This window comes from Jaculus jaculus, chromosome 4 (assembly GCF_020740685.1).
Source record: "Jaculus jaculus isolate mJacJac1 chromosome 4, mJacJac1.mat.Y.cur, whole genome shotgun sequence".
Classification (NCBI taxonomy): Eukaryota; Metazoa; Chordata; class Mammalia; order Rodentia; family Dipodidae; genus Jaculus; species Jaculus jaculus.
Window position 1 is genome coordinate 6028653 of NC_059105.1, and position 24505 is coordinate 6053157.

The following is a 24505-nucleotide window of genomic DNA, read 5'->3' on the forward strand; positions in this document are numbered from 1 at the left end:
TGGAAATAAGAATTTGGAAGGTCTCAGATGTTCTTCTCAAATCGAGCATTTGGAAAACATTGAGTAAAGAATAGCAGAGTCCTAGGGGAACCAGGATCCAGGAATTTTCGTGGAGAAATGAAGGGAAGAGGGCTGAGGAGATGGCTGCACGGATGAGGTATTGCTGCACCTCTCTGAGCACCCGACTTGGGGTCCCTAGGCTCCGTATGACAAGGCAGAAGCTGCGATGGGAAGCTGCCGTCCCAGCCCACCTGCAGCAAGAAGGGAAGAGGAGACAGGAGAATCTCCAGAAAGTTTACAAATGGGGTGGTGAACAAGCAGATATCCTGCCTCAAAATGAGGTAGATGATGAGGACCAACTTGAAAGTTGTCCTTTACATGTGACACATGGACACCCATGCTCATATAAACACACGCACCCCCCACATACACTAAATAAGTACACAAATAAATAGAAGCCTTTCAAAAGAAGTGAAGGGAACAATAGTCACAAGGAGTTCAAGGTGACTTTAGCTGGCCATCCACATTAGCAACGACGACTGGCGGTGTGGTGGGGAAGAGGCTGTGGGCCTCGCTGGGGTCAGTGAGGAGGTGCCTGTCAAAGGCCCAAGGTGCTGATGGGGAGCTTCCTGCCCGGCACTTGGGAGACGTGAGCTTCCTGTGAGAGTGCAACCTAGAATGAGGGGTGACATCTTCCATCCACAGACACTGGCCAGCTCACTCAGGAGAGACCGTGCACCAGGAAGGGGCAGCTCTCATCCTCTCCTCAAACCGTCTGCCTCTTTTTACTTTGTCCTCTCTGAAGATGGCTTTTCAGGCCAGCTCAGCATACCCGTCTTCTCTAAACTCAGGCTTGCGCTGCACCTTGGCCTGCTCCAGCCCTCCAGGGTTAGACTTGACCTCACCTTCTCTTCTCCGCGTATTCATTTTTGCTGTTCCTCAGGATGGATCCAGACTCTGTCTTCGTATGGTCTCCAGTCCAGAGTCGGGGTTCCCTCTTACTGGGACATGTTCTGAGGTGGGCTGCTTTGGGCTCCATGGCTTGTCTTGATTCTTTCTGTGTTGGGGACTTGGGATCAGGTGACAGAAAATTGCGATGTGCCCTGTGCAGCTGGGCTGAAGGTGAGATTCCATAGCAGCCATGGAGAATGCCCCTGTCACGAGAGTCAAGTGTGTTCTCTGCAGACGTCTCCCACATAGGCTGCCATTTAACCCTGTTGTTTGCTTATGCCTTAGTGGCATGGCACTTTGGACTGAATTGTTGTTCTTTTCATTTTGTAACCGTGATAAAGTCAACTGGAAATATACTTGTGGCTGGTGAGATAGCTCAGTTAGCAAGTCACTGCCTTTCAAGCATGAGGACCCTGAGTTCCATCCCCGGTTATCCATGGGAAGGGACGCAGCCCAGCGTGGCGGTGTACACTTGGAACCCCAATGCTTGGGGGCCGGAAGCAGTCAGATCCCCAGGGATTGCTGGCCAGCCAGTCTAGCCTCACTGGGGAGTTCCAGGCCAGTGTCTCAGACAAGGTGGACAGCAACTGCGGGGCGGCACCTGAGGTTATCCTCCGGCCTCTGCACCCAAGCATACATACCTGCATGCACTCACGCCCCTGCACATACAGGAACGTGTCTGACCACACAAATGTGGAAGCGTACAATCTCATCTAATTCTATATGGTAGTTTGGGAGAAGGTAGAATGGATTCTGTTCTGCACAATAGGATATTTTTCTTTACATACTCAACGAGCTTGATTGAATCAGAGATTTTAGTGTGTTTCACACAGGCGGGTGTAGCAAAGACGCTGTGGGAAACACGTGTTGTGCGAACCCCCGAGCACACGCACGTGGATGTCCAGCGCCACGCTGACTGTGGCGGTGAGGTGAGGACTGCGCTCGCCTGTGACCTCCGCACCCCGCAGGCGGAGCACCCCGCACCCCGCAGGAGGAACACCCCGCACCCCGCAGGCGGAGCACCCCGCACCCCGCAGGAGGAACACCCCGCACCCCGCAGGAGGAACACCCCGCACCCCGCAGGAGGAACACCCCGCACCCCGCAGCAGGAACACCCCGCACCCTGCAGCAGGAACACCCCGCACCCCGCAGCAGGAGCACCCCGCACCCCGCAGGCGGAGCACCCCGCACCCCGCAGCAGGAGCACCCCGCACCCCACAGGCGGAGCACCCTCCGAGCGTCGCGGATTCCCGCGGGCCGGCGTGCGGGCTGCGCCGATGCTCGGACAAGCGTGTGGCACCTCCAGGCGCTGCTGGTGAAACGGAAAGCACAGTAACTTCTTCCCTTTGGCAGCCCACTTCAACCTACTCTTCAAACTGAGGAACATACATCCTTGGACAACAAAAAGATTCTCAGGAGTTCTGTAACCAATTCTATGGAAAGTCAACGAAAAGATTCAATTTCCAGTTCCTCAGCCGCGGGGTGGACTCCTCTACAGAGCTGCTTTCAGGGTTCTAACCTCCTCCCTCACAACTTCCCTTCTCCTGCTTTCCAGAAGAAAAGCCTGCTCCCCTACTCCAAATATGACATCTGCTCTGTGCATGCAGGCTGGGCCTGGTGGTGCAGGCTTGTAATCTCAACTGCTCAGGAAGCCAAGGAGGAGGATTGCACGTTCAAAGTCTGCCTGGTCTACAGAGCGAGTTCAAGGTTTGAGTAATTAGTGAGCTCCCATCTCAAAATAAAAGGTGAAAAGTAACCAGGCGTGGTGCACCTTTAATCCCAGCACTCAGGAGGCAGAGGTAGGAGGATCGCTGTGAGTTCAAGGCCACCCTGAGAGCACAGATGAATTCCAGGTCAGCCTGAGCTACAGTGAGACCCTACCTCAAAAAACCAAAAAGAGTCTTTTTTAAAGGAATATGGTCATAAGAAACAAAATGTTTAATTTATAAACTTATTTTATAGCAGAGAAATATGACAGTAATCAACATAATATTTTCAAATATAAAAATATATTGCATTAAAATATGTGAGTAATGGAATGGAAATATGAATTCAAAATGAAAAAAAACCGAGTAGGGTAAAATTCCCATTCCCATTCAAGGAGGGTACATGGAACCACTTTTACTTGCTGAGGGCAAAAGTTAGATTGCAGCAGCAGTACCACCAGGTGCCCGCGTCTAAAAGCAGCGCTGTGGCCGTTTTACTTAAGGCCTCCATTTATGAGTTGCCTAGAAATCTTGGGCTTTGCAGCTGTATAAAAGGAAGACAAAAGCTTTCATTGTTGACTTAAGAGATGAGGTAATGAGCCGCATAGTTTCAAAACTATTCTTACGGGAGGATAAGAGCAGAGTCTGAAGGCTGCTGAGGTCAAGTGTCACCATGGAGGAGTGCATGCTGGAAGGGGAATTCCTGGTTCTGCCACCTACTAGCTCTGACTGCACCCAGCGCTTAAGTTGCTCTCCTTTGCTTTACCTGCACAGTGAAAATAACCCTTGCTAAGTCATGGTGAGAGTTGAATGGGTTAATATGGGCAACACTCTGAAGGGGGTTCTACAAATAAGAAGTGTTAATTTCTTGTCACTTCCCCCAAGGCCACTGTGATTCATCCCCCCCCTCCCCTCCCCTCCCTTATGTATAGTCAAGGTTAACCTTCCCGTAGCTTCCCTACTTAACACATCTGACTCCTGTTTTTAAGGTCTCAAAGTATCTTTTACAAGTTAACTCATTCAACACATGCACGATAAGCATTTGCAATATTATAGACACTACGTGGGCATTGGGAATAGATCTATGTTTGTTTGTTTTTTTTAAATGATCCCTGTTGCCATAGAGACTACATGGTGACAGGTATGGAGGATGCAAAGGCCACTCCCAGGATTGACTTGACTTCTGCTCTTTGACTAACAAAACTGAGACAGCAATTGGGTTTCCACAGATTGGCTCATCCATCCATCCATCCATCCATCCATCCATCCACCTGGTATGTTGAGAAATTCCCAGAATGCAGGACTGCAGCCAGGCATTCTTCCTCTGCATACAATACACTGTATGTTAACAGCATCCTTAATTTATGCATCCTTTCTTATAATGTGCTCAGGTATATGTGAAGATTAACTGCATCATACATCTACTTTGGGGTTAAAATGTGAATATCTATGAATATTTTTCTTAATTTTGTTCTATTTCCAATTTGTTTAAAATATTGAGTATGGTTTAAGTGATTCAAACCAATTTGCATTTTTTTTTCCAAACAGTAACTCATTTTATTGAGACTTGCTTCTAGAGTTAACTTTAGAACAAATGCAATTCAAAATTATGAGTTTAGGGATGGAAAGATCTGGATGGATCCTCAAGGGGATTCTGTTTCTCAAGGTTTTGAAACTCATGTGGAATGTGGTTCTTCCACTTACTAGGAAAACTAGTCTTCAGTAAATACAGTGTTGAATCAATTTGCCTAGCTTTTATCCAGTAACTTAAAAATAGCCTGTAACAGTGAGCACCCCGCTGCCCTTCTCTCCATCAGTTCTCATAAGGACAGTTGTTCAGAGAAGCCAAGATTTTAAAAAATCAGATATTTCAACTCTTTAAGCCAGAGGTCTTTGATCAAAGTAAAGTGTTTTTTGGGTCAAAATTTTCAGATGTTCTTAATTCTTTATTGACATAAAATTGGCCATAAGATTAAACTCATTCAAAATTCATAATTTAGTAGTTCTAGACATATCTATAATGCTATATAAAAACTTGTCTCATATTCCCTCAAATTAACTTTATTTCCCAAATTTTCCTTTCTCCCATCCCTGACAACCAGAATCTATTTTCATTTTCTATGGATTTGCCCATTCTGAACCTTTCAAACACATGAACTCACACTATATATGCTTTTTTTTTACTAGCATCTTTTCAAGGATCATCCACATTAATATTCCATTCCTTTCTATTGTTGAATGATATTCCATGATGTAGATGGGCAAACCATATTTTGCTTATCAATTTGTCCATTAATTGATATTTGGGATTTTTACTTTTTACTGTGTAAGTGGATTATGAAATTCTGTTTTCTAATCTCTCAAGTACTTTTATTATTCAAAAGCATATTCACTGTGTTTAAAAGATTAGAGAATTTTTTACTTGTTTCTGAGGACACATATTCAGTTTGACAATCACTAATGAAAGATTACTATGCCAAGGCCATTGGAGTCCCCTTTAGAAGATGTCAGTAGTCTTTAATAGTTATTTCCATCACTATGAGAATGCTATGTCTTGAAACATGTTTATGTGCAGACTTTCACCAAGCCATTGACTTTCACCCGTCAACGAGATTCTTCTAGAAGAAATAAGAAGACTGGAAGAATTTGGGGGGACGGAGGTTCACTTGAGAGGTCACCTATGCACACCATGGTTATGAGGTTCCTCCTCAGATGGAACAAACTCCTGACCACAATCCCCTGGTGAGTGTCTCAGTATGACTGCTTCTGTTCAATAATTTCTCTTAAGTGTTAGTTCAAAGGATATAAATTATCTGAATATTTCTTCTGTCAAAAGGCCAAACTTGGGGCTTAGGAGACGGCTCAGGGGTCGAGAGCTCTTGTAGCGCAAGCATGAAGGGCCCAAGAGGCCCGAGACCATCCAGGTTTGATTCCCCAGCATCCACATACAAGCTGGGCCGGGCCACACGTGTCTGTGGCCCCGGTCATGAAAACAGCAGCTCTGTGGATTCACAGAGAGACTCTTGAAGGATATATGAGGGTGAGCAATGGAAGAGGACATCCGACATTCCCTCTGGCCTCTGCATATGCTATCTGCATACATATGCCCCCCCCCCCCGAACATACTGTATCATGCAACACATGCTAAACACGTACATGCAGAAACAGCCAGTCTGTTCTAGAAAGCTTGGGATGCTGCCGGCCATCTGTGAACCAGTCTGATCCTTAAGCACTAACATTGCCTGCTGTCCTGGCACGCACCCCAGCACCACCGTGACCCCACCGGAAGCTGGACGGCAAAGGGCCCTGGCTTGTGCTTGCTTCCTTACTCACTGGCCTGCACAGCGAAGGCATTCCACTCACAGAGCTTAGGGGCTCCGGTACCACAGAGTCAGCACGCAGCACTTTCATGAAGGCGGGAGGCAGGATGCTGACCCCAGCGATGTCTGTACACTGACCCCGGGACCTGTGAAGGCGCTGCTTCACGTGACAGGGCAGTTTACACTGCAGATGGAATCCAGGTTGGTAATCAGCCAATCATGAGATGGAGGAGATGGTCCTGGATCGTCTGGGTGGGGCTGCTGTAATCACAAATGTTCTTACAAGCGAAAAGAGGGAGGCTGGAGACAGCATGCACAAAGGAGATATAATTACAGAAGGAAAGACTAAAAGAAAGAAACAAAAGAGACTGAAAAAAGCAGAAACTAAACAAAAGAAAGACTGAACAACCATGGCTAGTTTGGAACACAAATAGTCCATGAGCTAAGGAATGTGTCTACCTCTAAGCTGTGGGAAAGGGCAGGACTCAGACTTCTCCTTGAGTTCAGGGACACCACTTCTGAATGTCTGGATGTTTCCTCAGTGAGACCCATGATGGACTTACCTCTTGAACTGTAAGACAAAAAAAAAAAATCTGTGTTGTTTTAGGCCACTGAGAGTGTAGTATTGTTAGAAAGCTATATTCATTACTTTTCTTGTTGCTGTGACAAAAATCTCAGATAAAACAGCTTATGGGAGTCACGGTTCATTTGAGTGTGCGGTTTGAGGGTGCACTCCCTCATAGTAGAGTTTCACGGAGGCAGGCAAGGCTTCTGGTTACATTGTATCTCCAGTCAGGGAGAGAGAGGAGGAGGAAGAGAGAGAGGGGGGAGAGAGAAGTTGGGGGAAAGAAGCTGGTGTTCAGCTGGTTTCCTTCTTCTCCACCTTTTTATTCGGTCTGGGACCCCAGCCTAAGGTACAGCGTTACCCATCATCAGGGCAGATCTTCCACCTCAGTCAAAGTTCTCTGAAAACAGACTCAGAGTGAAACATACCCTATTTACACATTCCCACATGACAGTGCCTGATTCAACAGGCAACAGTTCTAAGTTCTTGATTTAAAATGGCTTGCTTTCTGTGCATAACACCTCCACATTTTTATTTTAATTTGTTGGATATCAAAATAGTGTGGCCTGTATTGCAAACACCATGAATTTCAATAGAATGACCAGGAGAAGGGGAATTTCAAAAAGAAGCCAGAAAATAAGAAAATATAGGCTGTACCTTCCCCACTCCACCCCCCACCCCACTTCCCTCTCCTGGTCAGAGTCACACCAAGATGCATGGCTTTACAATAACTGCAGCATCTGTCCAGCCCAAGAGAAAGGACTGCGGGGCAGAGAAAGAAGGTTCGCTCAGCACCTGATTCTGGAGGACAAAGGCTCCTCACAGAACCAGGTCCAAGGCCTGCACCCGTTCAGTGCGGGGACAGCCAGGGCACCAGTGCCAGCCCAGCTGTTCCAGGAGCAAGTTGGGTGATGTGCACGGAAGGTCATTGACAAACAGAAGCATTGGCAAGCAGGTGTGGCCTTTTGTGATTGCATCCCTTCTCTGTTACAAATTGTTGGTAATAGGGTCGGTACCCCACGAGGGCTTTGGCTCTGGTACACCATACTCTTCCGTGTGGTTCTGTACCATTTCCAGTTCCCCCTGGGCCATCGTCCCAGGTCAGCTCGGTGTCTTTCCTCCACCCAGTCCTTGCACTGGAGCCCGTTAAGGACCTCCAGGAGACACTGGTCTCGGCAGTGAGCCTGACCACGGTGCGTGCCTCCCTCTTTCCCCTGGCTTTCACGAGTCATCTTAGCTCCCTCCACTCGCCCGTCCATGCAGGTCTAAGCCTCATAATCTCCAGCACTGTGAGGCTCACCCTGACGACCTTCAGTATGTCTTCCGTGACGGATTAAAAAGACAAGAGATGATGGTGACAGCTATAGAGAAGACCAGTCAGTGGGGTGGTAGAAGCCTATCAGAAATGAAAAGAGGATTTCTAGGGCTGAAGAGATGGCTTAGTGGTTAAGCACTTGCCTATGAAGCCTAAGGACCCTGGTTCAAGGCCCAATTCCCCAGGACCCACGTTAGCCAGATGCACAAGAGGGCACACACGCCTGGAGTTCGTTTGCAGTGGCTGGAGGCCCTGGCGCACCCATTCTCTCTCTCCATCTGCCTCTTTCTCTCTCTGTCTGTCATTCTCAAATAAATAAATAAAATTAAACAAAAATTTAAAAAAAAAGAAAAGAGGATTTCTGGAATCAATGCTGTCACCCTTTTAGGTTGTTTCACATGAAAATGAGCAGTTTCAATTAGTCTATATTTTTTGTTTTTCCATAGGTCACTCGTACTTATTCTCTTTTCTATACAACACGTATATGGGGTAAGTATGATAATTTAATTACACATGGAAAATCCCCTTGTGGAATGCATGCTCTGTTGAGGTGTGTGATTTGTTGTTGTTGTTGTTGTGTTTCAAGCAAGTAAGGTCTAAGGCATATTTGGGATTTTGTAGTAGAAGTGGCTTGCATAATTGCCGGGGTGTTGGAGATGTCTTTATTTTTAAAGGACCACAACCTGTTGTTGAATTGTTTCTATTGAAGTCAGAAAAGAATGTGCTGAACCATTTTAGATTAAATCACGAATGAAAGATTGACTTGAACATTTCAGTTCTGGAGCAGGAAACACATAGGTCATCCTGTAATGTGCCTTCTTTCCCCTGTTCTTCATTAAAGAGTTGTTACTGAACCCAGCCTCAGAGGTTTCAGGGAACTGCCTGTAACTCAGGCTGGTCTTGAGTCACTGAATGTCCACCTACCCAGCTCAACCTCCCTGACTAATTATGACAGCCCTTTCAAAGCAAATGAAAATAGAAAATTACCTATTTTCTTCCCACAAGCTCCAGCAGAAAGCCTAGGGTCAAGGAATGGGAAGCCCTTGAGTCTTGGCTCTGCCAGTGATTCATCTTGACTCTAAGACCCAGGTTCTTCATGCTAAGCAATGAGGGTAAGACTTGCCCATTCTAGTTTATATGCTTTGTGAGCATAGCCTGTGGTACATTTTACTATTTATCTTGCCCAGCTTTTCCAAGATTAGTTTTGAATTACATTCCTTTATTTTCTCTTATAAAAGACTACATTTAAAAAAAGGGCTGGAGAGATGGCTTAGCGGTTAAGCTCTTGCCTGTCAAGCCCAAGGACTCCCATTCGAGGCTCAATTCCCCAGGGCCCACGTTAGCCAGATGCACAAGGGGGCGCATGCGTCTGGAGTTAATTTGCAGTGGCTGGAAGCCCTGGTGCATCCATTTTCTATCTCTCTCTCTCTCTCTGCCTCTTTCTCTGTCTGTGACTTTCAAATAAATAAACAAACAAAAACACTTTAAAAAAGACTACATAATTCTGAATTTCATGTCCTCTGCTCTTGTATGTCATACAAATGGATATAATTCCTGGGCCAGCAATGGTCCCACCCTGGGCACCCCCCCCCTCCGCTTGTGGGGTGCAGATTCTAGAGCTTCCATCCCGGAGCTGGCTGGCCGGATCACAAGAGGAAAGTACAGACTGATGCACATCTGCAGAAGGAGAGTTATATTAGCCACTTGGATCTTAAAGACCTTTCCTCTTGACGCGGGAATGCATCCTTTTAGAGCTGCGTGAAGATGAGTGCACAAGAATGTCATTTGCAGGGATGTGTTTAATAGCTAAAGAAAGGAGTGATACAGATTTATCACAGGGAGTGATTTGACAAGCTCTGGTACTACGTGACTGGTCAGCTGTAAAGATTATGTCAGAATGATTTTGACTACATGTGATTATGTGAAAATAGCAAGGTGCCATGCTGCGCACCATCTGGATAACAATGAGGCAGGCCCACCATCTCTGAAAGTGTGTGCGCGCACGTGCATTTGTGCTCATGGTTGTCTGTATGTGCATGCTTGTGGAAGAGAAAATGTCTTTTTCTGCTATGCTTTTTGCACTATTTGAATTTTTGTTCTTGTAGCTATATTATTTGCCTTACCAAGAAAGAGAGGGAGAGGGAGAGGGAGAGGGAGAGGGAGAGGGAGAGGGAGAGGGAGAGGGAGAGGGAGAGGGAGAGGGAGAGGGAGAGGGAGAGGGAGAGGGAGAGGGAGAGGGAGAGGGAGAGGGAGAGGGAGAGGGAGAGGGAGAGGGAGAGGGAGAGGGAGAGGGAGAGGGAGAGGGAGAGGGAGAGGGAGAGGGAGAGGGAGAGGGAGAGGGAGAGGGAGAGGGAGAGGGAGAGGGAGAGGGAGAGGGAGAGGGAGAGGGAGAGGGAGAGGGAGAGGGAGAGGGAGAGGGAGAGGGAGAGGGAGAGGGAGAGGGAGAGGGAGAGGGAGAGATTGGACTGGAAAGATTGCATAGCGGTTAAGGCGCTGACCTGCGAAGCCTAAGAATGCATGTTTGAATTTCCAGTTCCCCGCAGCCACATGCAGCGACACAAGAGCGCAATGCTGCACCTGCGCCACAAGGGGCGCACGCATCTGGAGTTGGTTCACAGTGAGCCGCCCTGTCGTGCCCATTCTCTCCTCTCTCTCTCAAAAAATAAAATAAAATAAAATAAAACTAACAAAAAAGAAAGAGATACAAAACAGAACAAATGATTAATTTCTAGAAATTAATAAGTTACTTATTTTCTTTAACTTTCTATGCAACAAATATTAGTTTTATGACACCTGAGATGGAGAGAGTGGCTTCTTTTGTTTTCCTCTGGAAAGTAGTGTTGTCTCCTGAGAGTGCAGGTGGACGTCCCACATATGGGGCTCATGCTGTAAACACCCATTTGCCCAGGATACTGTCCCGGTCTTTGTCACTTGGTTTTCAAACCTGTTTTTTTCATTACAGACTTTTTGTCTATATATTTGCCCCTTTGGTTTTTAGGTGTCTGTTTCTTTATTAGAATCTGTTAATCTATTTGGAAATGACTCTTCCCTGAAACATAATCTTGTTATAATTATATCAGTGATCCTTGGCAAGAACAAGTAAATATCAAAGAAATAAGCTGCCTTCACTATGGGCATCTGACCAACTCCTTATTTTGCTCTGGTTATTTTGATATGTCAGTAGAAAAAGTAGTAAGTCTTGACTTTGATTATGTCCAGCTGCTCAGAGAGCTGCCGAAGTGCTTACATGCTTCCCAACCTGCCCTGGACATTTAACATCTCTTAATCTTATCATGATTTTGAATTTATGTGTTCATAAATAAAAATGTCCTTCAAAACTCAAGGATCTTGCATCTCTGGCATTCAAATGCAGTGCTCATTTTTAAAAAACATTTTATTTATTTACTTGCAAGAGAGAGAGAGAGGGAGAAAGAATGGGTACAACAGGGCCTCTGGCCACTGCAAATGAACTCCAGATATATGTGCTACCTTGTGCATCTGGCTTACGTGGGTCCTGGGAAATTAAACCTGGGTCCTCAGGCTTTGCAGACAAGTGCCTTAACCACTAAGCAATCTCTCCAGCACTCAAATTATTTTTAACTTAAATTATCTAATTGCTTGGCTGTTGTGAAGTTTAAGTTCTTGTTTACTTTTATAAGGTATCTTTTCCACTCTTCAAGGTATTTTCTTTTAGATATTGTCTGAGCATGTTTCCCCACCCTGCAAAAAAGAGATCTAAATTGTGTGATTTAAAAAAAATGAATAAATGCCTTTACTTCTTTTGATCTATATAAACATGCATGTATTCATGTGTATTTATATATTTATTCATATGTACATATTACATAGATGTTATACATCTATCTGTATAAGTGCCTTCCATTAGAACTTTAAATATGATCACAGTTCCTTTCTTTCTTTCCTTCCTTCCTTCCCTCCCTTCTTCCTTTCTTCCCTCAGTCCATCTTTTCACTGTCCCTCCTTCCCTTTTTCTGACAGATCCCATAATATTGAGGCTGGCCTCTAACTGCCTGTGTAGCCCAGGCTAGTCTTTAACTCACAGGGAGCCTCCTGTCTTTCCACTTCCCCAATGTGGGGATTATAGGCTAGGGGTCATGTATTTTTCTCATTCTACATTAGTCCAAAGGCTGGGCCATAATCTTCAGATGCCTCAGTGATAGAAATAGGCAGTGAGGTAGGACTGAATGACCCGTCTTTGCTTTCTGCTTTACATTCCTGTTCCTGCTCTCAGCTCCCAGCACCCAAATCCCTTCTCCGTCTGGACTACAGTGCAGCATGTGCGTGAAGGCAACTGCTTCAGGCCATTATTTGTCACTTATTTTTTACTTATTTTTTAAATTTTTATTTATTTATTTGAAAGAGAGAAATTATTTGTCACTTATTTTTTACTTATTTTTTAAATTTTTATTTATTTATTTGAAAGAGAGAAAGTCAGAGAGAGGGAGAGAGAGAAAGAATGGGTGTGCCAGGGCATCTGGCTGTGTGAGTACTGGGGAATCGAACCTGGGCCCTTTGGCTTTGTAGGCAAGCACCTTAACAGCTAAGCCATCTCTCCAGCTTGAAATACTTATACTTGATTACATTTTTGTATTAAAGTCTCTGTGCTTCTGGACATACAGAATAAGGATATTTGAGGACAAAGAGGTATTTCTTCCCATAGAATGGATACATGCACGTGTGCTTGAGTGTGTATTGACTCTAGAGAGAACTGAAGGAAAAAGTCAACTGTAAGTAGGCCTAAATGATTCAGATTAAGGGTGTTAGAGGAATGGTTCTGACTCAGCCAATTTCACAAAGAAAGATTTAAATCTGAAACATGAGACTGCCTGGAGAATTGGTCTGGGAAGGACTTGGTGAGGGATGGATACCCTGGCTGGTATGGAGGCACAGCAAGAACGCCTTGGAGAAAATGTCAAGCATTTCATCCAAAGGAGACTCCATCGTGGGAATGGTTTGTCTAACTGCACCGTTTACACTCTCACGCTGTTCACAACTGAGTAATAAGTTCTACTGAAGGGAGCAGTTAGACAATTTTGGCCCAAGTGGCTTCAGAAGGATGATGCTTTTTCCCCAGAGTCCTTGATGTTAGAAGCTTCTGTCTCGTATCATCCACCTTCCTTATGATTAAACCCCCGATCAGATGCTTTGACCTTTTATGAACAAACCCCATTCTTGGCAGCCAGGTGCAATGGCGCACACCCGTAATCCCAGCATTTGGGAGGCTGAGAGGCAGGAGGATCGTGAGTTGGAGGCCAGGCTGGCTGCATAGTGAGAACCTATCTCAGAAGGAATGAATGAGTCTTTGCTTTTTGTGGACCCACAAGGGCTCTGGAGAGACTGGCACGTGCCAGGCAAGGCCAAACTTGTTCTATTGCTCCGGGGCTCAGCTGAGCGCGGAGGGCTGAGGAACTGAACCAGCTTCTTCACTTTGCAGAGTGGCAAGAAATACAGCAGCGCCTGTGGAGGAAGAAACTGCTCTGTCTGTCACTGCTTTCCTGAAAAGGGATCTCGGGTAAGTGAGGGAAAACTCCACACAGACGCTGGGTGAGTCTTTCTGAACCGCTGTGGATATTAAGCGGCCTCAGAGTCTCAGTCGTGACGGCAGTCAGTCCTGCTTGTCTTCTACAGTGAAAGCCCTTCGCATTTGTACGAGGGGCACAGTGAGTGCACGCAATGTGTCAAGCCTGCGCAGCAGGCCACCTCGGTTTTACACAACACGAGTCTCCTTGTTTATGCTCTGAAGAGTGCACCCTGGGATCTCGTGGTGCTTACTAGATCTTCTCCTTTCTGATGCGTCAGTGCTTTGAACTTTTGTTGATAATGTTTGTATGGGTATATAATGTGTTTTGATCACAATCCTCCCCCATTATCTCCCTTTGTCCCCTCCCCTCTCAACAAGACACGTCTCCCCCTCCAGTCTGTCTTCTACTTTGAAGTCTACCATGTCTTGTGTGTGGGATCCACAGAGCTTTAATCAGGGTGGCCCAACTGAGCATGGGTGGGGGATTATTTACCAGAGCTGCACCACTGATAAAAATATCTCCAACTCAGGCTGGAGAGCAGGCTTAGTGGTTAAAGTGGTTGCCTGTGAAAACTAAGGACACAGGTTTGATTCTACAGATCCCACGTAAGCCAGATGCACATGGTGGTGCATTCATCTGGAGTTTGTTTGCAGTGGCTAGAGGCCCTGCTGTGCCCATTCTCTCTCTCTGTGTCATAAATAAATAAAAAATAAAATACTAAAAAAAAAAAAAAAAAAAAAAACTTCAACTCCTCTGCAACCATTAATTTTCAACAATTTCTTGGGGAGTGATAGAGGCCTTATTCCACCCTCTACCATTCAGAATGGAATGTTGGCCTTGTGCAGGTAACATGTCAGTGGTTTTTAAATTTTATTTTGGTTTATTTATATTTATTTATTTGAGAGTGACAGACAGAGAATGAAGCAGAGAGAGAGAGAGAATGGGCACACCAGGGCCTCCAGCCACTGCAAACAAATTCCAGATGCATGTGCCACCTTGTGCATCTGGCTTATGTGGGTCCTAGGGAATAGAGCCTCGAACTGGGGTCCTTACGCTTCACAGGCAAGGGCTTAACTGTTAAGCCATCTCTCCAGCCCAACATGTCAGTGTTTTAAAGGCTCTAAGAATGACTTAGAGTAGAAAAAAAGTAATGTTTAATTTTATTTATTTTGAAGTCATCTTTCTAGATATTTCACCATAATGAGTCTTTCATAGATAGCACCCATCACAATCTTTGAAATAGCATTCTAATCAAGGTGCTGGCTACATATGTCACACACTGAATATATTAGGGAAAATTCTATGTGCTTAGGACGCTGTGGCTCGGTGGCTCCTTACAACAACCTTCTTGCACACACCAACCTTGGTATGCAGAAAGTGTAAGTGTGTTGGTCAGTTTCTAGCTCAGTGTACCCAGAATTGCTTCACAATAGGCTGTTATGTGTTCTGTGGAGCCCAGGGTCCCTCCTGACTACTGTCCTTCAGGTCCCAGGAGCTTTCACAACCGTCTCCCCTGTACTCGGACAGCAGCAGCTTGCAGCCATCAATTCATTAGTTCCAAATATTAGATACAATGATTGTTTGACTAAAAATATACTTGTGGGCTGGGAAGATGGCTCAGAGGGTTAGAGCATTTGCCGTGCAAGCATGATGGCCTGATTCTCCTTGAGTTTGCTTCCCCCATATGTATATATAGCTTGGTGTGGCCATGGACACCTGGAACCCCAGTCCTGTGGGGAGCAGAGACTGGAGAATCTCTGGGGCTCGCTGGCCAGCCAGACTGATGGGGGAGGACCCCGCCCTCACAGCTACAGGTCCGGAGAAAGACTCTGTCTCCAATAACAAGTGGCAGAGCAGTGAGCAGAGGACATCCAGTGTTCTCCTCACAGCTCCACATGTATACACACGAGGCACACACATCTGTGCACTTTTGTATGCACCACACACACACACATACACACACACACACACACACCACCACCACACGTACTAATGAACATACTCGAAAATACATTCGTGATTTCTGCAGACATGTATTGAAATATTACCCCATACTCCTTAAACATGCAAATATGTCAGCTAAAAATAAAAAAGGTTTTTAAAGACTCTCCCAGCCTTGCAGGAAGGGTTAGGGTTGAGCGTGTTCCAAAGCTTTGGACAAGCTTGGGTCACGCTGGTGATTCTTTTGAATCATCAAGACTAGTACGGACAGGGGACTGAGATAACAGAGACCAGTTTCACACAGGTCTGGGGGCTGGGGAGGCCACGGTCAAGCCGATAGGTGCTGCGGTTTGCAGATGGGGTCTTCTCACTGTGTCCTCCCTCACAAGGGGAGAGAACTCTCTGGGATCTTCTTACAAGAGCTCCAGTCCTATCCATGAGAAATTCTGATGGTGATCAAGTTACCTTCCATCCATCCCATCTCATCCTCCTACTGTACTCTGGCTTAGGATCTCTGGAAGGCATATGAACATTCAGTCCATTTCAACCTCACAGGGATGGATGTGACACCCAGAAGTCACAATCCATTGGTGATCAGACTTTTCTGCAAACCATTGCCTTCTTGAATGAAGTTTCTGTCATGGCGTTGCTCCATCATCACACGGCAGGTGGGTTGTACACTGGTGGTTTGTTTTATGGAGCTATTTGACTGTAAGCTTCATCCTTCTTACATGTAAATGACAGCAATTCCCCTTGAACTCAACCTGCTTTGTTTCTTCAGGAATACAGACAGAACTTCTGCCATCAGAATTTATCTGCATATTTGTACAATTTAAAACTGAACTTGCAAGGAAAGAAAGCTAGGACATGAAAACTAGAGCCCTAAAAAGTATTTCAGCTTTTCCATGTACATATATGACTTGCTTACCAAAAAGTCTGGCTCTGGTTTAAGATTAATACAAGCACTCCAGATATGAATGCAAATAGGAGAAAAACACCCTTATGCATCTCAGTTTTTTAAAAAATATTTTTACTTATTTGCAAGTAGAGAGAGAGAAGGGAGAAGGAGTGAGAACAGACATGTCAGGGCCTCTAGCCACTGCAAACTCCAGATACATGTGCCACTTTATGCATCTGGCTTCCCTGCGTACTGGGAAATAAAACCCAGGTTGCTAGGCTTTGCTGGCAAACGCCTTAACCTCCAAGCCATCTCTCCAGCTGTATCTCACTTTTAAGACCCAAGAAAAGAGGATATGTCTGGCTCTGTGGTGAGAAGGTAGGGAAAACAATGAAGCTACCTCATTTACCTATTCAAACAGGGCTAAAGTGGTTTAAGCATGGGCATCATGTGCCTTCAGAAATCTTGGTGTCTCTCATGCAGGCACTCAGCTGGGAACAACTTGTTTCCCCACCAATCTGGAGACATTCAACAGTGCGATACGCGTCTTAGACATCACACTTGGACGGAAGCAACACTGCTGGTGTCCGGTGGGTGGAGGCCAGCGTCATTACTCAGTACCGCAAATGCAGGGAGGGCGCGGTCCTCTGCCAGAGACTTATCCATCCCCGACTCCAGCAGTGCTCAGGACAAAGCCCTGGTCGCCTCTGTGGGGAAAGTGTCATCGTTTGTGTTTGCATTTGACAACATGCGGCGTCCAACTCCCCCGAAGCTCTAATTACCTGCTAGTGTGTGGCCGGGCCAGCCACCAGGTCCGCGCGCCTGGCCTCACCTCCCGCAGTTGCTCCATGGGCATGGATAGGTGATTACGCCAAAGTTCCAACACCTGGGCTTAGAGTTACATTGTGGACTCAGGTGTGCACTCCCTGGGACCCGGCCTCGGTTCTGTGTGTTTGCTCCCTGGGTCCTGCCCTTGTATTTCCACGGGCTGCTTGATCATCACAGGGCATGCTCATGCACATGATGTGGTTTTCCACCGCCAAGGTCATCTGCCAGCTCTCTGCTGCATGCATGTCCCTCATCCTGGGTGGCCAGGGGACTATGTATACCACCCAGGAACCTCTGCCTTCCCTAACAGTATGCTTCTGTCTGTGAGGGCTGCGAGTGTGGGTGACATGTTGCAGCTAAGAACGGGGAGGGGGACTGTGCCTCACTAGAAGGGGATGGGGAGGCAGGCCCATGGTCCCCAGCAGCTAGCCAACTTCTTGAACGCAGGTGGGCCATAAAAATATGAAGATGCTGAATTCCAGAGGCTGGAGGTGTCTCCCTGAGGCTGCCTGGCTTGTTTGCGGAACACCTGGGCATTCCTGGGATGGAAATTGCTCCTCTCCCGTGGGCTGAGTGAATAGCTTGCTCAGGCCCCACGTCGGAACTGCTCCGACTGAAGCAATTGCTCACAAGCAAAGCTGGCTCCGTGCTTCGGACTAGCTGTGGTTAGCACTTTAACTAGTCTAGCTAGAGCAAGGTGAAGTGGGGACACACACGCATATAAGGCAGAGAGCCAAAGCAGGCTCCTTCAGGGCCTCAAAGTTCGAGCTCATCACAGTGCCTGCCGAGGCCCGCGGTCCAGCGTCCTCTCTCGTCCCCTGGCCATCAGTGTATGTCAGATGGAGTCCAGCGCCATTGGGTTCCAACTACAGCCATCCTCGCTGTCCCTCTGACCCTAGCTACGTCCTGGGAAGAGATTCTGGATGTCCTCACTGCTCCTCCCTTTCCAGAATGCCTTCCGCTTCCGCCCTGCTGCTCTCCCCGGCTGAAGCCCCTCTCCCTGACTCCCTGCTGGCCCCAGCCGCTTGGCCTCTCCCAGTGGGACACCACTTCTCTGTCACCGAACTCCCCAGTCCATAGCTCCTGATGGGCCTGAGTGAGGCCTTGCCTGACCCTCGCGATCAGATTGCAAACATGCGCTCCTTACGGGGGTTGTGAGCACAGTGTGAAGGTTCACCCTGCCTCCTTTCCCATCATGGATGCCCTAGTGATTCAAGTTGTCCACCTGGGGTCCCCCCTTTGGGAATGGGGGCACTTCAGATGCATGTGCCATTTTGTACACATGGCTGTATGTGGGTACTGGGGAGCTGAACCTGGCTTTGCAGGCAAGCACCTTTAACCACGGAGTCATCCTGTTTCTTTTTCTTTTTCTTTTTTTGTTTACATGTGCATATATGGGCACCCTAGGATCTTTTGTTGCCAGACACAGAGCTTTGAGTTTGTCACAATAGATAGCAGCTTATAGGCCGAGCGTGCACATAGATTAAAGCCCAGATTCTACCCTGGACGGGATTGAGAGGCCTGACGAGAGGGGTAGGAGGGAGTGTCTCTCCCACCTCACACCAGCAGCAATACGGGCTATGGCGTGAGAAACCTCTCATGGTTCATTTCCCTGCCAAAATCGGATGGGCAGAGCTCAGGGTGAGGGAAGGAGACCTGAGCTCACCCTTCCCATGGCTAATTTTCAGAGGCACTCCACCTGGAAGATGAAGGTTTCCTTTAAGGGCTGAAACCTGTCCCTCCCAGGACTTGCACCGCATGGTCACGGGATGTGGGCGTGACAGGATTTTCATAGGACAACTACTGAAGTAGAGTACTTTGTGGCTCTGCGCTGGCTTCCTTTTAATATGCTGATGCAGATGAACTTTATTCAGGGCACCCACCGAAGGAGTCCATCCTTGGCTCTCTGCCTTAGCATGACGCCGTCCCCACTTCACCTCACTCAAGCCCCAGACTCTAGTCTCTCTGCACTTCCTTTTGATTCTTCTGTAAGGAGGCAAGGGAGGTAGAATTGGGCAGGATTTAAAGTGATTCTTTATCAGTGTCAAGGGAGGCAGGCCCGTGTAGTTGCTTGTTTATAGGGAAGATGATTTAGTGTCCTTATGACTCCGATGGGGCCTTTTATGAACTAGGCTTTAATGACTAGGAGGAAAATTAAAGTACCTTCCATAGTTGGTTGAGGAAAATATAGATGTCGAACTTTTACCATCTGTGATGGTTTGAATAGATGGCCCCCAATATATTCAGTTCTTTACTGTTTGTAGTTTGCATCTGCAGCCACCTGGCTGGAGGCAGTGCCACTGGGTGAATCTTAAGGTGTGGTGGTGGGTTTCAGATTTCAATCTAAAGATATGCAAAGTGTGCCTAGCTGGAGTTCCTGAAGTGTGCTGTGTGGCTTATAGCTTTTGGCTTTTTAGACTTGTGCTTCTTTCTGTCTGCTTGGACCTGTGAAGGCAGGCCAGCTTCTTCTGCCATTATGGAACTTGCCCTGGATCTGGAGCTTCAATACATCCCTTCCTCCATAACTGTGCCTGGTCTGGAAGTTTATCTCGGTGAACCTGAATCTGTCTGCTACACTATCCAAGGGAGTATAGCAGATATAAAATCAACCAAACCTTGTGTGTGTGTGCTTTTTTAATGGGAAGAAACGGCAAAAAACTCAAGGATTGCTTTTGACTTTGAATTTTTTATTTGAAATTCCAAATCAAAGGTTGCTGAGTCTCTTTCCTTTTAGAATTAAATCCCTGGACTATGTTCAGTGAAAGTGTTTCCTGTGGTCTTAACCATTCATTCCTCACACTTGTAGCAGCCTGGGTCCTCTGGTAAACAGTAGGATTCACTGGGGGAATTTCAATTTTTGTTCGTAGTTTTCATAGTTTTGAATTACTTGTGCACACGGTTTTAAGCCTTCCTGGCTTCATCCCTCTCATAGCTGTGTTTAGAACGCTGTGCAACCTGAACTTGGTATGTGGTTCAGAGCAGTAGTTTTATGTTCCCAAGTTCACGTAAGTCAGTGATGCCCTGCTAGATGGGAGCAAAACTCCCATGACCAGCGGAAGCTGGTACGGCTGGTGTCACCAGTTCCTTAGCTCTTTGCCCCTGCTTTGTCATCCTCCCACACCTTCTCTAAGGACTCTGTGGCTCACTTTTTTAATGGCTGGAAACTTCCCAGTTGATGTTGCAGCTCAGATGCATTCGTAGGTGCAGGGACAGGTAAGCCAGGATTCGGGGCTGGGCTGGGACTGTTCATAATGGCAACTGTGGGCGTTGGACCACGTATTTGTCCTATAAAAGCATCAAGGCACAGATTTTTTCTAAAAGGCAATGTCTTCTAATGATGCATATTTTCTGGATAAATTTAGCCAGCCAGGCTCCAGGGTTGAAATGTTGGCTTAGCTTGTTCAGTGTTCCTTGTCAGGACAGTAACCAGGGCTTCTGAATGGTGGAACACTTTTACAAAGCTGACGGGATAATTCTGCAGTATGGTATCTCATGCATCCTGGGACCCCGCCTTTAGAGTCTCTTTTTCCTCCATCTTATAGCCTCATTTCTAGTTTCCCAGGTTCAACACACACTCATTCCCACATAAATATACTAACAAAAATAGAAATTAAATAAAACAAAGCAATAAACACACAAAAAAAATCCCCTTCGGGTTAGGATTTGCCTTATGGGAGTTAAGATTTTTATTTTTAATTTTTTTCCTACCATACCCATGTGTGTGTGTATGTGTGATGTATGCACATGTGTGTGCAGACACATTTGACCCATGCTTCTGGGTGTTTCCTTGAAACAGAGCTTGCTGATTGTCAAGCCACAGTGATTCTCTGCTGTCTGCCTTTCACAGGACTGAGTTACAGACATGCGTGGCCATGACCAGCTGCTTACCTGGAATATGCGTGCTGGATACCCACTTACCTAATGGGCCATTTGCTCAGCCCTGACAAGGACGTGTTTTGAGGAGGACTTGGGAGATCTGGTGTTAGCAGAAAGCTTTATGCCAATCAGTTTACCCTTTTTTTTTTTTTTAATCTACTCATAACCAGAACATGGGAAGAAGCAGCAGTAGCAGATCAATCTGAACAGTGTCTGCACCAACGCACACCTCTCCCCAGGTGCTGACAAGGAACTCACACCACTTCTGGTGTGTTCACTAACTCACATCACTTCCAGGATGTTGACAATTAATTCATATCACTCCCCATGTGCTGACAAATAACTCATACCACTTCTGGTGTGATTGATAACTCATATCACTTCCAGTATATTGATAGGTAACTCACATCACTTCTGGTGTGGTAACAATTAACTCACTTCACTTCCAGTGTGATGACAACTCACATCATTTCTGGTGTGATCAGTGATTCACATCATTTCTAATATGATGAGAAGTAATTCACATCACTTCCAGTGTGAAGACACATAACTCATATCACTTCCAGTGTGATGACAATTCACATCACTTCCGGTGTCATGACAAGTGACTCACATCACTTCCAGTGTGATGACAATTCACATCACTTCCGGTGTGCTGGCACACTCTTGACATCTAGCATGTGTGCATGTGAAAGGAGTCACATGTGCTCCAGCACAAGTGTGCACGTAGCACTAAAGTAACCAAGACCGCCCTCAGACTCCTAGTTTCAGCGTGGGTGTGAGGGCAGTGTGTGACGAATTTGCCTAGGCCAGTCATCTCCTACAGTGACATTAATTAGCAACAGGGCATTGTGTCTCCTCATGTGCAGTTCAAGTTCATAGCAATGGCTGCCCAGCTCTGCAAATTCAGGCCAGGCAGGTACAGATCTCAGCAATTGTGGGGCTATGTTCCACTCAGAGGAGCAAGGTTAGTTCTGCTGTGGAGGCATGTTTGCTCTTAGTGAGAAGTTAGGCATATTTCATAGAACTACTCCCCATAGGAAAATGGGAAGCAGGGAGTATGAGAATCCTTCTCCAGCATAGGGATAACAGCGGCAGAATCATAAGGTCTTAGGAAAGAAAAAGTCTTTCAAATTCCATTTTCAATATTTTGTCAAGAGTGAAGGGAAAGCAGATGGCCATGTCTCCCCATGCTTAACTGCCACTTCTCTGCCCTGGTGGTTTAACAATGGTTAAAAGTAACAGTAGGGCTGGAGAGATGGCTTAGTGGTTAAGCGCTTGCCTGTGAAGCCTAAGGACCCCGGTTCGAGGCTCGGTTCCCCAGGTCCCACGTTAGCCAGATGCACAAGGGGGCGCACGCGTCTGGAGTTCGTTTGCAGAGGCTGGAAGCCCTGGCGCGCCCATTCTCTCTCTCTCCCTCTATCTGTCTTTCTCTCTGTGTCTGTCACTCTCAAATAAATAAATAAAAAAAAATTAAAAAAAATTATTAAAAAAAAAAAGTAACAGTAGTGTTTCGTTGTTTCAGTGACACATGTGAGTCATGCAACAGAACTTGTGACCCTGGTGATGAAGGAGGACGCTCCCATAGCCAGGGGTCAGGGGCTGGCAGATGAGACAACCCCTGGGTACCACCTGTAGGTACCGGATGAGAGCTGCGCACTGTGCTCAGGGTGCCTCAGAGAACAGACAAGATAAGAGGTGTTTACTCATTCCTGGGTGGGTAGTGTGGTGCCCTGAGCTCGTTTTGCATGGTTGCGTGTGGAGGGGTAGAGGGCATAGGGAACCTGGCTTTCCCCTGGAGCTCACAGCCAACAGAATGGTAAGCCACCCCACATAGCCTGTGGGAAAGGCCACATTATTACTTGTGGCTTCAGTGACAAATTAACACAGACTTGGGGGCTTACTACAACAGAAATGTATTCTTTAACAAACCCTTGAGGCCAGATGCTCAAAGGCAAGGGGTTGGCACTGCCAGGCTCCATCTAGAGAATCTGCTCTTGGCATGTTCCACCTCTGTCTGGTTCTCAGCAATACTTGGCATTCCTCAGCTCTGCCTGCATCGCTCCAACTTCTGCCTCTGTCTTCTTTCCTTTCTTTTCTCTTATTTTCCTTTTCGTGGGGGAAGAGTATGTGTAGTGTCTTGTGTGTGTGTGTGTGGTGTGGTGTGTGCGTGGTGTATGTGCTTGTGTGTGAAGGTGCACGCACGTGCCTGTGCATATATGTGCAGAGCTTGAGGAGACTGTCACGTGTCCTCCTCTGTCTCTCATCTGCTTCATTTTCTTGAGACAGAGTCCTTGAGACAGGACTGGGGTTGCAGGCACCGGTGGCCATATCCAGCTGTCCTGTGTCCTCTTTCCCTTTGCCCGGCTCTCTGTCCTCCATGTGAGTGTGCCTCATCTGCTCCCGCCCATCTTTCCTGTGAGGACATATGCAAGGGCACCCAGCCCCCCTCCAGACAAGCCAGGATGAGCGCAACCTCCCAAGATCCTAACATCTTTTTCCACAGAAAGGACAAAGTTTTGGGGATTAAGACTCAGACACACATGTGCTGTGTGGGCAGCATTTAACTCCTACAAGGTGAGCAAAGAAAAGCCTCTGCTCAGCACCCTTGTGGTGGGAGGAAGAAGCTGGGGTGTCAGGAGGGTGAAAGGCAGCAAGAGGAGGGTTGGTCACAGTGGGGAAGGAGAAAAGTGGCCTGAGTCGTTGTTGACAAAGCAAACACAGCTCGTTTAGCATAATTTGAAGTCTCTGAAGGATTTTAAGAAGGGGAGGAGCAGACTGAAGTTATGTGATGGCCACTCTGGGAGCTGTGTGGCCCGCGTGCGTATCTGGGCAGGCGGGGAAAGCATACTAACGGGCCACTGCACCACCTGGGTGGGAAGTCCTGGCATGGAGGTGGGTAGGGTGGCAGACGCCTGACTGCAAGAGGGAAGCTCGCGGGGGCTGTTGAGTGGGTGCCCGTCCTTGTGCGCTGCCCCCAGGTGGAGGGGTAAGCCGCTGTGTGGATGGCAGAATTATCCAGAAACCATATTTGTGCAGGGACCACAGATTCAGCTTTGGGTTTTCAGAGCCAGAGATGTGCTTGGACATGTGACGAGGTCTCAGAAGGCGAGGTCTGACCTGGGGAGGGCTTGGGTGGGTTGTTTGGCTGTGGGTGAGTGGGCCCCATGAAAATGTATGAGTTGTCTCAAAAGGAAGTGAGAAGAGGTCAGGGCAGCCGCAGGAGTGCCAGGGAGCCCCTGACCAGGAGACAGAGGTGGCAAGAAAACCATAGGGAGGACTGGGGCGGGGACAGCAAGAGAGCGGTGTGGGGAAGGAGGAAGGGTGAGCGGATACAGCCTGGAGCTAGCTCAGGAGCCCCAATCTACCTGCCTGGAGCCCCACAGCAGGGGATGCTGCTGGCTGTGGTTCACATGGGAGAAACGGGTCGGGGAGCCGGCCCAAGGGGTGACCTTCCTGTCCCGAGGCAAAGCTCTGCCTTCCGCATCTCTTTGTGGTCTTTCCACTGCGCCACGTTCCCTGCAAAGGGCACATCTGAAAGGCCCCTGTGCTGCCCCAGGCC

General features: G+C 47.1%; 1 protein-coding gene across 4 annotated transcripts in view; it reads left to right on the plus strand.

Moving 5' to 3' along the window:
- Positions 1-24505, plus strand: part of Col4a4 (collagen type IV alpha 4 chain) — a 162523-nt gene that overhangs the window by 42643 nt on the left and 95375 nt on the right. For 3 of the 4 annotated variants that reach the window (XM_045146847.1, XM_045146846.1, XM_045146845.1), the window contains exons 2-4: positions 5233-5399; positions 8304-8346; positions 13313-13390. In XM_045146847.1, coding sequence (XP_045002782.1) covers positions 5338-5399; positions 8304-8346; positions 13313-13390 — 183 coding nt within the window. In that variant the 5' untranslated portion in view covers positions 5233-5337. Of the gene's footprint in view, positions 1-3895; positions 3932-5232; positions 5400-8303; positions 8347-13312; positions 13391-24505 lie in introns of those variants that run through there. The other variant, XM_045146848.1, reaches the window with a different exon arrangement.